Below are 17,500 nucleotides of genomic sequence, written 5' to 3'. Positions count from 1 at the left end.
CAGGATAGATCCATGCTTTCCTATTGTTTACGTCCAATTCTGACCCGACCATCCGAATGCTGCAGCAGAAATGGAGACTCATCAGAGCAGGCAACGTTTCTCCAATCTTCTATTGTCCAGTTTTGGTGAGTCTGTGTGAATTGTAGCCTCAGTTTCCTGTTCTTAGCTGACAGGAGCAGCACCCGGTGTGGTCTTCTGCTGCTGTAGCCCATCCGTCTCAAGGTTGGAAGTGTTGTGTGTTCAGAGATGCTCTTCTGCAGACCTCGGTTGTAACGAGTGCTTATTTGAGTTACTGTTGCCTTTCTATCAGCTGGAACCAGTCTGGCCATTCTCCTCTGACCTCTGGCATTTGCGCTCACAGAACTGCCGCTCACTGGATATTTCCTCTTTTTCAGACCATTCCCTGTAAACCCTAGAGATGGTTGTGCGTGAAAATCCCAGTAGGGATCAGCAGTTTCTGAAATACTCAGACAAGCCCAACTGGCACCAACAACCGCGCTACATACAAAGTCACTTAAATCACCTTTCTTCCCCATTCTGATACTCGGTTTAAACTGCAGCAGATCGTCTTGATCACGTCTACATGCCTAAATGCATTGAGTTGCTGCCATGGGATTAGAAATTTAGAAATTTAGAAGCTAATTAGAAATTTGCGTTAACGAGCAGTTGAACAGGTGTACCTAACAAAATGGCCAGTGACTGTATATAATATAGTTGATTGTTTTTGTTATCTGAAAAAAAACTTTTATGCAAAAGTAGCATTAAAGGGTTCATTTTTACAAGATGTAAAAAGCAAACTGATGTCTCTAGAGCAGGGATGGGCAAACTTGATCCTCGAGGGCCAGTGTCCCTGCTGAGTTTTGTTCCAACACAAGTCAAACACACCTGAACATGCTAATCAGTGGCTGCGTCCGAAACCGCCTACTACTCAGTAGGTACTGCATTCGAATTTAAATGTACTACTCGGCCGTTAGAAAAGTAAGGTCTATTGACCTTATTCTGAAATGCGGAAGTGCGCCTGTTTTCGCGATTGTCTTAGAACTTCCGTTTCAGTCTCCTATGGGAGAAATGGCAAGGAATAATAAACGGCAAAAAACGGTCAAACTACTTGCTCTACAAACAAATGTTTGCATGACTATACAGACCAAGTAGAATAATATAACAAGGAAATATCAGTTTGCAACATCAAACAGCGAAACGAGCAGTTTTTAATGTCTAAAAATGAATGGAAGTGAATGAGAGCGGAAGTCTCGTGCCAAAAAGATTCAAATGGCAGCGCCCGCTCGTCTACGGAGAATAAGGTCAATACAGTATGAACGTGAAAAGTATGAATGGAATTCGGACGTACTACATCCGCCATTTTGTCTGGGTCACGTGACCTACCTGCGTCAATTGTGTCGCCTTACTCCCATTCATGAATTCGCTCGCGGGGCATCATGGGATAGCGCAGCATGAATGGGATGCGCACTCTAGAATCTCGCCGGAAGTAGTAAGTCATCCGGGTACTTCTCGCATACTGATTTTTGAATTCTATGAATTCAGACATACTACTCGGCTCGCATACTGATTTTAGCGTACTATAAAGTATGGAAGAATGCGGTTTCGGATGCATCGAGTGTCTTTAAGATCACAAGAAATCTATAAGCAGGTGTGTTTGATTAGAGTTGGAGCTAAACTGTGCAGGACACCGGCCCTCCAGGACCGAGTTTGCCCACCCCTGCTCTAGAGTGTGTGTGTGTGAGAGAAGTTTCAGCTCAAAATACCCCACTAATAATGTTTCCTAACTCTCTGAAACGGACGCTTCTAATTCTAATTGTGCCGCTTTGGTGACTGACACTTTAAAGTGAAATGAGATTATGCTCTTCACAGAGCTACAAATGCCTGTGTGTCAGCATAGTGGCAGATTCAAAACCGGTTTAATTTTATTCTTGTGAAATAGTGAAAACGTGAACAGAAGCGTCTCAGAATGTGTCAGTCTATTGGAGACTCCGGTGTTCAAAAACCTCCACATTTATAATCTGCTAAGTCGCTGAAAGTATCTTCAGCAGGTCAAAGCTCTAATGGCGGATGGCTGCTTCTCACTTAGGGCTGTTTATGCTAATAAGGAAGAGATGGTCAATAGTGGGCGGGGCTTTCTCTCTCTGATGACACATACAAAGGAAGAATGTCAATCAAAGTGTTTCAGCAGACTGCTTTTATCAAGTCTGATTATAAAATCTAGAATGAATTAATGTTTACCATTAGAGGCTGGTTATAATCCCACACTGCTGACACACAACTGTGTTTAAACCCCTTATAAAAGTGATTTTTGCATAGTAAGTGCCTTTTAAATCACAGTCTTACGTGGGACGGCTGCGGCGAATCGCTCAGGCTCTGAAGACAGCAGTCTCTGTCTCAGCTCATCCTGTCCGCTGTTTGCTGGACCAATCAGAGCCACAGGACGCTTGCGGTCGGGCGGCTGTCGATACAGTGACACCTCCTCATAGGTCAGAATATCCTCACTGTAGTGCTCTGAACAGTCAAAAATATTCATTACTGAGTGTTTAATAAATGTACAGTTGAAGTCAGAATTATTAGCCCCCCCCCCTCCCCCTCCCCCCCCCCCCCCCCCCCGTATATTATTTCCCCAATTTTTGTTTAACAGAGAGATGTCAACACATTTCTAAACATAATAGTTTTAATAACTCATCTCTAATAACTGACAGTACATAATATCTGACTAGATATTCTTCAAGATACTAGTGTTCAGCTTAAAGTGACATTTAAAGGCTTAACTAGGGTAATTAGGGTAAAGTTAGGGTAATTAGGCAAGTCATTGTATAGCAGTGGTTTGTTCTGTAGACTATCCAAATCAAATATTGCTTAAGGGGGCTAATAATATTGACCTTAAAATGGCTTAAAAACTGATTTTATTCTAGCAGAAATAAAACAAATAAGACTTTCTCCAGAAGAAAAAAATATTATAGGAAACACTGTGAAAATTTCCTGAATCTGTTCAACATCATTTAGGAAATATTTGAGAAAGAAAAGAAAATTTACAAACGTAAATCTGACATTATTTTAGGGCAGGGTTTTTCAAAGTCTAAGACAGTGGGCCTCCCTTTTGACACAACTTATCCATTGGCACCCCCCTCCTCCCAAACACGCACGCACACACACACACACACACACACACACACACACACACACACACACACACACACACACACACACACACACACACACACACACACACACATATATATATACAGTATATATAAAGACACAGACAGATGTCAGACTGTTAACTCACTTTTATCATCATTTGCATGAAAGTGCCATTATTTACAGAGTAATAACAAGTATTTTAATATAACGTTTTTAAAACTAGGATGATGGTTCAATATGAATAGAACAGATCCAAGAACTGTCCATCCCAGTCAAAACAGTTGAAGTTTAGCGGGTCTCATGCTGTCATTAGCCAAAATATTTTGACAAACCACACATAAAGGTCGTGGTTCATCAGCTGGTCCTGTCCACGTAAATCCTAAACTCAAATCCTGATCATCATATCGTCGTCTTTTGAGTTTAAGCCCTGAACTTGAAGGCTTTGAATCGGGGGGGTCTCAGAAACCGATCCATTGTATTAGCAGGCATATACCTGTATTGGCGGGCTTGCCAAACAGAAGCGAATTCACAGCTATGGCCTTCTGGGTAAAAAAGGTTTTCTTATTTTTGACGTATTATTTTTTTTAGCTTTGTTTAATTAAAACGTTTAAATATAATAAAAAATACATATAATAATTAAACTTAATAATTATATTTTTATTATATAATATTTTTTCCCGCGCCTCCCCTGACATGCTCTGGCGCCCCCACTAGGGGAGGCGCGCCTCACACTTTGCAAACCCCTGTTTTAGGGGTTTCGCATAGAAATGACATGGTGAATGGAAGACACTAGACACACAATAAATGCTGGATCCTGAAAGGAGAAGGTAAAGCAGTGCTTTTGAATGTAAATTAGTCAGGGTTTGAGAACTGCTGTCATTGTTATTTAATTTGACCTATCTCTCAGTACCAATGACTGAATGTCAACACTTATCTGAAGCCGTTTACACCACAGATCATCACAAACTTGCAGCTTTTCCTCAGAATTGTTTTCAATTTGCATCAATTTGCACCAGTAAGCATCTACTGAGAACACCCTAAGAACCACACAGCAACACAAACCACTCAGAACACCATTCAATCATTTTCTTTTCGGCTTAGTCCCTTTTTTAACCAGGGATAGCCACAGCGGAATGAACCGCCAACTTATCCAGCATATGTTTCCCTTCCAGCTGGAACCCATCACTGGGAAATGCCCATACCCTCTCATTCACACTCATACACTACAGACAATTTAGCTTACCCAATTCACCTACAGCGCATGTCTTTGGACTGCAGGGGAAACCGAAGCACCCAGAGTAAACCCACGCCAACACGGAGAGAACATGCAAACTCCACACAGAAATGTCAACTGGCCTAGCTGAGACTGGAATCAGTGACCTTCTAGCTGTTAGGCGACAGCACTACCCACTGTGCCACCGCACCGCCCTCATAGCCAATCAGTTCAATCAGAAAATGAATTATGATTTGATGAAGAGTCATACTTACCAATGTTCTTATTAGGGTTATACAAAAGTTTTTTCCGGTGCTTTTTACTTCTGATCGCACACCAGAGTTTTCCTGTGTTAAAGAAGACATGTTTGTGTCAAAGAAATAGTTTTTACAATTAACTAAACGTATGAAACTATAATATCATTATGTTAGCTAACTGAAAACTACAACTACTTACATTTACTTTACACCAGGCTGAGGTTAAATATTACAATTTTAGATAATAATAGATTAATTTTTCAATTTTAATTTAACATCTGCACTACCTGACAAAAGTCTTGTCGTCTATCCAAGTTTTAGGGACAACAAGTAATAAATGGAATTAGAAGTGGCTCATATCGAAGGCAAAGAGCTCTAGATTACCACAATAAAATCTGATCATGTCTTGATTATTAATGATTTCATTAGGACAGTAAGGTCTGACTCTGCTTAGACTAAAGTCTCATCACTGAACAGGAATAATGTCCAGTATAGAATATAAAGTCCTGCTGCAGTGGAGACAGAATGAATATTGTGTCTGACTCCATCATGAGCTTGGAGGACTGCATCCATACATCTCTGACATGACTCAAACCACTGATTAATAAAGTCATCTGGAATGAAGAAGAAAGCGTTCCTGCAGGACTACCAGAGTTCATCAAGATGCTTTGTGTTCATCTTCAACGCCTCCTCCTTCATCTTACCTCAGACGTGCTCAATAATGTTCATGTCTGGTGACTGGGCTGACCAATCCTGGAGCACTCTTTGCTTTCAGGAGCTTTGATGTGGAGGCTGAAGTATGAGAAGGAGCGCTATCCTGCTGGAGAATTGTCCCTCTCCTGTGGTTTGTAATGTAATGGGCAGCACAAATGTCTTGATCCCTCAGGCTGTTGCCATCCACTCTGCAGATCTCTTGCACGCCCCCATATTAAATGCAACCCCAAACCATGACATCTACACCAGGCGGTGCATGAGGAAGGCCAAGAGAATTATCAGCGACTCCAGCCACCCAAGCCATAGTCTTTTCTCTCTGCTACCCTCAGGCAGACGGTTCCGCAGCATCCGATCACGCACCAGCCGACTGAAGGAAAGCTTCTTCCCTCAGACTATCAGGCTGATGAACACAACACACCACACACAAACTCTTTCATACCCCTTACTGCACACCATCAATATGTAGCATGCACTGCACTTTAACCAATCTATACTCAAAACAATACTGCCTACAACCATGTGGACACCTATTCATTGCACATATCGCTGTCAATTTTACATTGTCCTGTTTTTTTTTTTTTTTTTGGGAGTATGCTGTTGTATTTTGTACTGTCTGTATGTTGCACTGTCGTTGTATTTGCACTGTCTGTATTTTGTTTTGTCTGGAGCCAGCACCTAAGCTTTTCACTCATCATAGCACACGTGCTGCTGATGATGTCACAATACAAGTGATTTGATTTGTCCTTCACCAAACTTGACTGATTTCTATGAGAATTTTGGTCCATGTGGGTACAGTAGGTCTTCTGCAGTATTTGTGATGATTGGGATGCAGCTCAACAGATGATTCATCAGAGAAATCCACCTTCTGACACTTTTCTAAATGATCAACCAGAAGTCGAGTTATTATTTACTGCTCTTGCAACTGAGATCGACGACAAGACTTTTGTCAGGTAGTGTATGTATATATGTATATATATATATATATATATATATATATATATATATATATATATATATATATACATATATATATATATATATATATATATATATATATATATATATATATACAGGCACATGCACACATAGGGCTCAACCTGTGCAGTGCACAAGCCCGTTTTAGTCTTGGATAGAAAGTGCCCTTCCAAAATGATCAAAAGTGCCCCCGCACCTTCGGTCCCGCCCTTCAGTACGCACGCGACAACACAGCTGATCAGTACGCGCGCGATAACACCGCTCTTCAGTACGCGCGCATCCACTCTGCAGATAAGCAGTGCACCCTCCCTCCCCCCCCCGGGATATTCAAAAAAATGTATCCTGCACATGCCCTTTGGACGGTCTCTGCACGGGCCTGTATATATATATATATATATATATATATATATATATATATATATATTAGCGCTGTCAAAATTAGTGCGTTAGCGCATGCGATTAATTTTAAATAATTAACACTTTAAAAAAATTAACGCAATTAACGCAGTTGCAGGTTTTTTTTACTTCCTGTTGTGGTGGACGTGTGTTTAACATGCAAGAAATGTGGATAAGACCAAGGAAGCACTTTTAGAAGGCAAGTTCCAGTATAAAACAAGTAGTTGCATCACAGGTTATCCAGAGTTTCATGCAATTTCGGGTGTTTCATTTTTAACTTTCGACATCAGTTGTAAGTTGATAACGCATGGCGAACAGAAAGAAAATCCTCAGCATATGGTGACTCTGTGTACCTTTAAGGTAATAAAATCACTGCTTAGGCTACACGGTAGAATTTTAATAAGAGTAGTATCTTAATCATATTAAAATCGGAGTATTGGTGTCTATGTAAATGTACTCAGAACGTCTGATAAAGTCGCGAGCTGTCAAAGACAGGGCATTCCTCTGCCTTTCAGCATGAGCCCTCCAAGTTTAGCGTGTTTCCTCTTTAAACGCAACGAAAGCGTCTGCTTCGCGTTGTTGTGTCAGAATCCTTGTGAATTACAGTAATACTTTAGGACGCTTAGTTTAAGCAAATTTGATGAACGTGATCATGCGTGTTGAATCTGAGGGGAGTCGCTCCAGTATGGAAGGTCGTTGGGGCCAAAACGTCTGTGTCAGGCCCGTTTAGGGGTGTCAGGGGTGGAGTGAGCGACGTATCTGAGTAGGGGTGTGTGTGCGCGAGACGTACCTGAAGGACGGTGGGGGTGAAGAGCTAAGGACATACCTGAAGAGCTAGGAGGGATGCGGGGGAAAGGGGTGTGCAATGTATTTAAGGACCGGTTTGCGAGAGATTATCATTCATTTGCGGGCATTTGGGAGTGTCTGTGCACTTGCCGGATACTCCTAATCTTAGCAACTGGATGAATGTAAAGGAGGATTAAGCTAAATTGTTTCTACTCTATAATTAATGTTCTCAACTCACAGCAATAAAACTTTACAATGAGTGCAACAGTTTGTATTCTATAGTTTATTATTATAATTTTTCATTTTCCATATCTGCAATTCCTGTATTTAGGCATTTTTGCAGTCCACTTAGAATCCAACATGGAAATCAATGTTTTCTTTATTGGCATTGATTGTTTTGAAATTTAAATATCATTAACACGCCTGTGTTTTAATTTCTGTAATAAATATGGCTGTCAAGCCAGGATCTTGATGGTTTATTGTGGATATGTTGTTTACATGAACAAATCTGTGTTACAAGTTAAACAAAATTCTATTAAACAATTATATTTTGAATTTAAATAGTTTTTGTCTTGTGTTTACATTAATTTTACATTTAAATAGCCAAAATTACAAGTTACAGTATTTTAAATGCGATTTAATATTTTTAAAAAGGTACGATTAATTAGTTAATTTTTTTTAATCGATTGGCAGCACTAATATATATATATATATATATATATATATATATATATATATATATATATATATATATATATATATACACGCAAACATATACAACACATAGAAGATACTAAAACACACACAACTAAATTAATCAATCTTTAGCCAAATTATACAGAAAACATAAAGAAATTAAATTGAATAAAATGCAATAGTATTTAAATGATACAAAAATTAAAAGAAGTGTTATAAACGTATGACAATTAGATCAACATCACAGCGTTTTAGGAAGGACAAATGCTCAAAGAAGCAGTTGACATCTATGTTTGAGGCTCTATTTTAGTTTTACCAGGGTTTTCTGATCTGATAGGGTGTAAGTCTATATCAGGCCGGCTCACCTTTATACTCTTCATTTTTGTCTGTAATGGTTTTCTTCATGGCTTCTCGGTGCTGCTGAAAGTTCTTTCCTTGAAAGAAAACAACAAATAGTGAGCATACACACACACAGCACACACCCGTCAAACTATTAGTTAAAGAAATACTTTGACATTATTTGAAACAATATGGTTTATTGGGACCAAAGGCAGTAGTGCAGGGGAGGCCAACCCTGTTCCTGGAGAGCCACCTTCCTGCAGATTTCAGTTGCAGCCCATATCAAACACACCTGAACCAATTAATTAGGACCTGAACACCACGTGATAATTACAGGCAGGTGTGTTTGATATGGGTTGCAACTGAAATCTGCAGAAAGGTGGTTCTCCAGGAACAGGGTTGGCCATCCCTGCAGTAGTGACAAAAATATATCTCAGTATTTATTGGTGTTTTGACTATAACCAATAAATAATGAAAAAATCTAATCTGTATCTTTATAATCTGTATAGTCATATCACCCGAGTGTAGAGTGCCTTATACTGCATCTAATGGTCTCTCTATCTCAGTGTTTCCCAACCCTGTTCCTGAAGGCACACCAACAGTACTCATTTTCAACCTCTCCCTAATCAAACACACCTGAATCAATTAGAAGAGACCCCAAAACCTGAAATTTACTGGTCAGATAAAGGAGACATCCAAAATATGTACTGTTAGTGTGCCTCCAGGAACAGTGTTGGGAAACACTGACTTAGGGTACATTTAGTTTTACATTTGAGATGACAAATCCACTAGAGGGCGCTTGTGTGAAAATCTGAAATGTTTAAATTAGGCCAGTGTTTCCCAATCCTGTTCCTGAAGACATGTCAACAGTTCACATTTTCAACCTCTCAATAATCAAACACACCTAAATCAGCTCATCAGTACATTAGAAGAAACTCCAAAACCTGAAGTCAATGGGTCAGATAAAGGAGACATCCAAAATATGTACTGTAGGTGTGCCTCTAGGAACAGGGTTGAGAAACACTGACTTAGGGTACATTTAGTTTTACGTTTCAGATGACAAATCCACTAGAGGGCGCTTTTTTTGCAAATCTGAAATGCGTAATTTAGGCCAGTGTTTCCCAACCCTGTTCCTAAAAGCACACCAACAGTACACATTTTCAACCTCTCCCTAATAATACACACCTGAATCAGCTCATCAGTACATAACAAGAGACTCCAAAACCTGAAATCAATTGGTCAGATAAAGGAGACATCCAAAATATGTACTGTTGGTGTGCCTCTAGGAACAGGGTCGGGAAACACTGACTTAGGGTAAATTTAGTTGTACGTTTCACATGACAAATCCACTAGAGGGCGCTTTTTTTGCAAATCTGAAATGTTTAATTTAGGCCAGCGTTTCCCAACTCTGTTCCTAAAGGCACACTAACAGTACACATTTTCAAACTCTTCCTAATCAAACACACCTGAATCAGCTCATAAGGACAATAGAAGAGACCTCAAAACCTGAAGTCAATGGGTCAGATAAAGGAGACATCCATAATATAAACTGTTGGTGTGCCCCCGGGACCAGGGTTGGGAAACACTGACTTTGGGTACATTTAGTTGTACATTTCAGATGACAAAATCAACTAGACGGCACAGTTTTGTGAATCTGAAGTACATTATTTAGGTTATGTTTAGTTGTACATTTCAGATGACAAATCCACTAGAGGGCGCTATTTTTGCAAATCTGAAATGTGTAATTTAGGCCAGTTTTTCACAAACCTGTTCCTAAAGGCACACTAACAGTACACATTTTCAACCACTCCCTAATAATACACACCTGAATCAGCTCATCAGCACATAACAAGAGACTCCAAAACCTGAAATCAATTGGTCAGATAAAGGAGACATCTAAAATATGTACTGTTGGTGTGCCTATAAAGGTCGAACGACAAAAAATAAGGTCAAGAATCTTGGTGTGACTCTGGAGTCAGATCTGAGTTTCAATAGTCATGTCAAAGCAGTCAGTAAATCAGCATACTATCATCTCAAAAACATTACAAGAATCAGATGCTTTGTTTCCAGTGAAGACTTAGAGAAACTTGTTCATGCTTTTATCAGCAGCAGGGTGGATTACTGTAATGGTCTCTTCACTGGCCTTCCCAAAAAGACAGTCAGACAGTTGCAGCTCATCCAGAACGCTGCGGCCAGGATTCTGACCAGAAGCAGGAAATCAGAGCACATCACACCTGTCCTCAGGTCTCTACACTGGCTCCCAGATACATTCAGAATAGATTTTAAAGTATTATTACTGGTCTATAAATCACTAAATGGCCTAGGACCTCAATACATTACAGATATGCTCACTGAATACAAACCTAACAGATCACTCAGATCTTTAGGATCATATAAACTAGAAAAATTACAAGGGTTCAGTCAAAGCAGGGTGAATCTGCCTTCAGCCACTATGCCCCTCGCTGCTGGAATCAGCTTCCAGAAATGATCAGACGTGCTCCAACATTAGGCACATTCAAATCAAGACTGAAAACACATCTGTTTAGCTGTGCCTTTACTGAATGAGCACTGTGCTGCGTCCGACAGATCGCACTATTGTTTTTCATTTTTCTTTTTCATTCTTTTATAGCCTATTTTAACTCATTTTAAATTGTTTTTATCTGTTTTTAATCATTTTTATTGTCTGCATTTTATGTTCCTAAACTTGTCTTTTTTATTCCTGTTTATGTAAAGCACTTTGAATTGCCACTGTGTATGAAATGTGCTATATAAATTAACTTGCCTTGCCTTGCCTTGCCTTGCCTCTAGGAACAGGGTTGAGAAACACTGACTTAGGGTACATTTAGTTGTACGTTTCAGGCGACAAATCCACACAGAGGGTGCTTTTTTTGCAAATCTGAAATGTGTAGCTTAGGTCAGTGTTTCCCAACCTTGTTCCTAATGGCACACCCACAGTACACATTTTCAACCTCTCTCAAATCAAACACACCTGAATCAGCTCATCAGAACATTAGAAGAGACTCCAAAACCTGACATTAATGAGTCACATAAAGAGACATCCAAAAAATAAACTGTTGGTGTGCCTCCTGGAACAGGGTTGGGAAACACTGACTTAGGGTACATTTAGTTGTACAGTTCAGATGACAAAATCAACTAAAAGGCACATTTTTGCAACTCGGAAATACATTATTTGGGTTATGTTTTGTTGTACATTTCATATGACACATCCACTAGAGGGCGCTTTTTTTGCAATTCTGAAATGTGTAATTTAGGCCAGTTTTTCCCAAACCTGTTCCTAAAGGCACACCAACAGTACACATTTTCAACCTCTCTCTAATCAAACACACCTAAATCAGCTCATCAGTACATAACAAGAGACTCCAAAACCTGAAGTCAATGGATCAGATAAGGAAGACATCCAAAATATGTACTGTTGGTGTGCTTCTAGGAACAGGGTTGGGAAACAATTATTTCTGAGATTGTACTCTACTTATTTTTGCAACCTGAAACTCACCAGGTATAAGGCCAGCCAGAGGTTTTTGGTCATCGTGTCCTTCTCTGTAGGCCTGCCACCAGTTTGGGTCATCTTGACTGGTCACATGAAGGATGTCTCCTCTCTGGAAGGACAAGCCGAGCTCTTTACAGGGCACATACGGGTCCTCAGAGGGGTCGTAGCTGAAGTTTGCCTTCACGTGCATCTGGAGTCAAAGAAAAACATCCACCAAAAGCACACAACTGAAATCAGAAGTATTAGTCCTCCTGTAAATTTTCCTCCCGATTTCTGTTAAACAACACATTTCTAATCATAATAATTTTAATATCTGATTTCCAATAACTGATTTATTTTATCTTTGTCATGATGACAGTAAATAATATTTGACTAGTTATTCTTTAAGACACTTCTATACAGCTTAACGTGACATTTAAAGGCTTAACTAAGTTAATTATGGTAATGTTAGGGTAATTAGGCAAGTGATTGAACAGTGTTTTGTTCTGTAGAATATCCAAAACAAATATTGCTTAAGGGGGCGAATAATATTGACCTTAAAATGGCTGCAGGAAAATTAAAAACCGCTTTTATTCTAGCTGAAATAAAACAAATAAGACTTTCTCCAGGGGTCTGTTCTTCGTACCTCGCTTAATTGATCTAAGATGATTTGGCAGTTCCTTGATCTTTTCTTCTCGATAACTGATCTCTCGCTAATTTGGTTCACAAATCAGATTAGAATGTCTGGATGAGCTGATCTGAGATCGCTGCGTGTGTTGTGAAGGACAGATCTATCGATCCTCGAAATCATAATCAGCAATGCAACGATTGGCTGACGGCACAGCAGCGTGATGACATCATCTGATTAATATTCAATTATCCATGTGAGCAAAATTACATCAAATTAGCAGTAAACGGTTTGTTAAATATGACACGCAATAACCTTCCACATTTGTTGTGAGCTGCAGGCTTTCCACTTTCATGTGTCAAGAGTATTCATCATGTATTTCAATGCAAGTCAATGTATTTAGTTCTACATTTAGAAAAGATTTTCTTTATTATATTAGCCAATTTTTAATCAGTGTAAAGAATAACTGGATGTTTACAAAAGCATTTTCATATTGGTAAAGGCGTCTGCAACTTTTGTGAAGCATCAAATCACCGTCATATTAGCTGTCAAAACATGTTTATGACTGCATAATTATTATTGCTTTTAAAAAAGTCAAATATTGTGCATTTCTATTATACACAAATTGTTCTAAAGCCATCTAAAAAGTTCATGTCAATAAGTTTTCTCTTTGCACCACCAGGTGGCAGTCTTTGTACTTTCATTTCGGAGTGCAGATTGCAAGTTTTAATAAAATATATATATTTTTTTACTTTATATAGATATATAGTTAAAAATATTTACTATTTTCCCAAGTGTATATAACTACTACTGTAAGAAAATATCAGCACTTGGTGCATACTTTCAGTATTTTCTTTGCATGAACTGAGCCGATCTAATCCTGCTTATATGAATTGAGCTTGCTGCCGACCAGGTTTGATCTACCAGAACTGTTGCTATGACAACAACTCTCGGATCAGCTTTGAAGAACGAAACGATCCTGGATCGTGTCAAATCGTCAATATCCAAATCCAGCTAACTGAGTAATCCACGTACGAAGAACGGACCCCAGAAGGTGTATCTTGTAATTGCAATCTCAAAATATGAATAAAAACGTGTTAGAAAGGCCCTAGAAAAGGCAACAGACATTCAAATGAAATGAAAATGATGAAAGAAGGTCCTACCACAGTCGGTCTGTCCAGAGGTAATTTATTGTGGGAGTTTGGGATGAGGAGAAACGTGAGGGAGCCGTACATGCTGGACTAGAGACAGAGAAGAACAACACATGTACATTACTGTGCAAGGGTCATTTTGTTTTAATTATTTTTTAAATGCATGATTTATTCATCAAGCATGCATTAATTAAAAAAAATTTATTTTATATGATTTCTTTATCATCAACTGTCTATTCATCAAAGAATGCTGACAAATCTAAGCTAGATATTGGTATGATTTCTAAATGATCATGTGACACTACAGACTGAAGCAATGATGCTGATATTCCTTCATTCATTTTCCTTCGGCTTAGTCCCTTATTTATCAGGGGTCACCACAGCGGAATGAACCACCCACTATTTCAGCATATGTCTTACACAGTGGATGGCCTTCCAGCTGCAACCCAGTACTAGGTATTGAAACCAGTATTAACCCTTGTGCACTGTTCAAATTTACTCCCCTTTTGTTATGTTCGGGATGAAAACATCCACTGAATTAAACTGCTGTACAAATGCATCAGATTCACATTTCTTTCCATTTCTTTGCATGAATTTGTTAATTACCCTTGGTGTAATGTGAAGTGGAGCGCTGAAAAGGGAGTGCGGATTCAAATGCAGGTTTATTAAGAATAGTCAGGCAAGTAATGGTCAACACAGGGGCAAACAGATGTATGCAGGCAAATCCAAAGTTGTAATCAAAAACACAGGTGATAGGTCAGTACAGGCAGGAAGTAGACAATATAAACAAACAAACAAGGCGAGGATCAAAAAGCTGGATAGCAACAAAAAAAAAGAAACAAAAACGCAATGTCACAAAACTGTAAAACAAGACTCAGCAATCAAGTGTGCGTATGTGTTGTGTATATAATCCCTATAATCAGTTCATAATGATCCTCCGGCTGTGAGTGTGTGCAATCAGCAGAATCTGGAACAGCTGTGAGTGTGTGCTGCATGACTGGAACTTGCGGATCTGCGGATTTGTAGTAAACAGGCTGGATCGCTGGTGACCTTGACAGTCTGCCCTGATCAAAACTATTAATTGTTTTAAAAGTTATTTTAACTCTTTAACAGCCAAGTTCATAAAAACCTAAAAAAACACACCAAAAAAAAAAAAACTACACAAAATGACTTATTTTCAATGTGAAAAGTAATTGTGGACTGGGTTTTTTTAACCTTTTATTACAGTCTTGGACATGTGAAGGATTAATAACAACATTGGCTTTGATGGATTGCTAAATCTTAATTTTTTCTCCCTAATTTGTTTGTTGGTGTCTGTTTTTATAATTATATTTGATGGTGCATCACTACACAGTCTTTGTTTTTGTTTAATTTCTCCATTAAGTTCTGAGAGCTGAGATGCATATTTAGATTTTTTCAGACACATCAAGGTAAGTGCGTAAAGGTCACTTTCACACAGTCACACATACACATTTGCTGTTAAACTCCATATAAAATTTAGAAACGAAGCACAGGCCTGCATGATTATATCTTCCTGAGACCCGAAGAAAATGTTTTTCTGTTTTTTTCTGTGATTTCCTACATCCTTTGGGTTAAAAAATTCTACAATTTAGAGTTTGAACATTTTGTTTTTATTTTTAATTTTACAGCATGTCCACTGTAGTGGACCACAGGACCATTTTAGTTCAAAACGACAACGCCACTCAGACAACAAAACTGTACAGGATATGGCCGTAAAGGGATATTAATCCAATATCAATGTAACAAAAACAAAACAAAAGCTGTTTTTTTTTCATTGTGTATTGAAATTCCTGAAACGGTTTAGTCTGAAAGAGAGCCGAACTCAAAAAAAAAAAAAAAAGAAAAAGAAAAAAAAAGTGATGTTAATCCAAAACAAATTTAGCATAAAAGCAATTTAAAACTGGTTGTCATTAGCCGCGTTTCCACTATCGCGCCTAAAGCGAGCGAGCCAGGGCAAGCCAAGGCCAGTCGCGTTTCCACTGTCACTTCCGGGGCCTAATCTGGCCACAGCGGGGCTTTCTCAGGGCCAGCGGCCGGCCTTTTTCGGCCCGCCGAATACCTTGGGCCAAAGAGGGCCTGCTAGTGCTTCAGGGCGGAGTGAAAGAAGAGGCGGACACTAGTTTTCCGATCGCACACAACTACATGTGCCAAACAAATAAATAAATAAATAAATAAATAAGGGAAAGAAAACATCTAGCCTTATAGTCTGGGGTCTTTTTGCGTATGATCGCCCTTATGTTTCCCTTTTAAATGTAAGGCTGTTGCATAAAATAATAAAGTAGTTTTAATTTATAAGTGACTTTTCCTTGCTGCGTCCTCCTTGATGTTTCAATAACGCATAATAATCTTTACGGCTTCTGCTTTTATTTATTTTGGAGATAATAAACAATATGAATACAACAGAAAGACACAAAACTTTACAAATTTTGTGTCCACTTTTGTAGACTCTAAACAATAGTGTCATATGTTGATAAAATAGCCCTATATAGAAATAATTTAAATAATTGCAAATGTCGGATATAATAAAATCACATGAAATAAATAAACCAAATAAAAGCTAGCTATAATAATTTAGGTAGCCTATAAACAATACATAAATCAAACCGTTTTAAAGCAATATTATACTTTCATTTTACAAAAACCTATCTGAAAAAAAAGGTTTTAGATATATTCTAAAAACAATAAACACTGGAGAATTTTCAAAATACTATTTATAAAGTATTTGGATATGATGATATTAATCAAAGCGTGCAAAAACAGCATTTATGGGTGAGTGACAGCAGAAACTAGGCTGCCTTTTTTCTGTCACGCAGTCCTGTAGCGCTGCTTTACAAACATGTCGGGGAAAACTGCAAATACAAGTTCTGTGTTTATGTTTCTATATGACGTGGTAAAATTTATAAATGAAATTTTAAATACATGAAGAGCTTTATTAGTGCATAGCTGCAACGAAATATAGGCTATATTTTATTACTTGCTCTTATGTTCTGAAACACTGAACACTTTCCTTTACTCTAAGATCGCAGAATAATATGAAACATCTTTAAATAAAGGGGAATCACCTATTAAGTGTCATATAGCCTATAGGGAAAAATTTATATGTTTTAGGTCTCTCCGGAGCATTTGGGCTAATTGTTTGACGGCGTCTATCTAAATGAGGATGTTATAAAATACATTTTCTACCGAGTTATTAACGGAGAATTTCTGTGTTCTTATATTATGGATGGTGCGCTCACTGCGGTGGGTCCCTCCGTTTGGCGAGAGCACTCGATACACGATGCCAACAGTCGATCGGCGAGAAAATTAATATGGTGAATGGAAACACACAGGCCTGTGCGTATAGACATATAATGTAATGCTGTACAGTAGCGTGTCATTTGTTTGTTCTGGTTGTCTTCGTGATGATGTGACGGTGTGCTTTTGTAACCCCACCGGTCCTACGCCACCCAACCCGCTCCGAGCTGGCATCGAACTGGCGACCTTCCACATGAGAGTTGGGTGCTCTACCAAAGAGGCTAAAGACCATGGCCTCTGGCGTCTGTCGCTTGAGCACCTTTAGAGGTCAGAAGAGTGAGGTTTACCTGCACAGCACAAGCTAGCTGGCCTCTGTTACACTCACCCCCCTAAACCTCACTCCCATCCGGGTCACGGCACCAATGTAACCCCGGTGGTCCCATGCTACCCAACCTG

At 38.9% G+C, this 17,500-nt stretch overlaps 1 protein-coding gene across 17 annotated transcripts in view; it reads right to left on the bottom strand.

Annotated features, from left to right (window-relative positions):
* pals1b (protein associated with LIN7 1, MAGUK p55 family member b) overlaps positions 1-17,500 on the bottom strand; it is a 77,713-nt gene that overhangs the window by 25,426 nt on the left and 34,787 nt on the right. For all 17 annotated transcript variants that reach the window (XR_015517420.1, XR_015517423.1, XR_015517424.1 and 14 more), the window contains 5 exons: positions 13,802-13,879; positions 12,038-12,221; positions 8,550-8,618; positions 4,636-4,707; positions 2,344-2,511 (listed from right to left, as the gene is read on the bottom strand). Coding sequence is in view for 4 of the 17 variants with exons in the window: in XM_087296294.1 (XP_087152420.1) it covers positions 2,344-2,511; positions 4,636-4,707; positions 8,550-8,618; positions 12,038-12,221; positions 13,802-13,879 (571 nt within the window). In the remaining 13 variants the exon portion in view is untranslated. The remainder of the gene's footprint in view (positions 1-2,343; positions 2,512-4,635; positions 4,708-8,549; positions 8,619-12,037; positions 12,222-13,801; positions 13,880-17,500) is intronic.

The sequence above is a fragment of the Danio rerio genome, chromosome 20 (assembly GCF_052040795.2).
Source record: "Danio rerio strain M-AB ecotype USA chromosome 20, GRCz13ab, whole genome shotgun sequence".
Classification (NCBI taxonomy): Eukaryota; Metazoa; Chordata; class Actinopteri; order Cypriniformes; family Danionidae; genus Danio; species Danio rerio.
The sequence above is the reverse complement of the archived record's forward strand: the minus strand, read 5'-3'. Positions and strand labels throughout refer to the sequence as shown.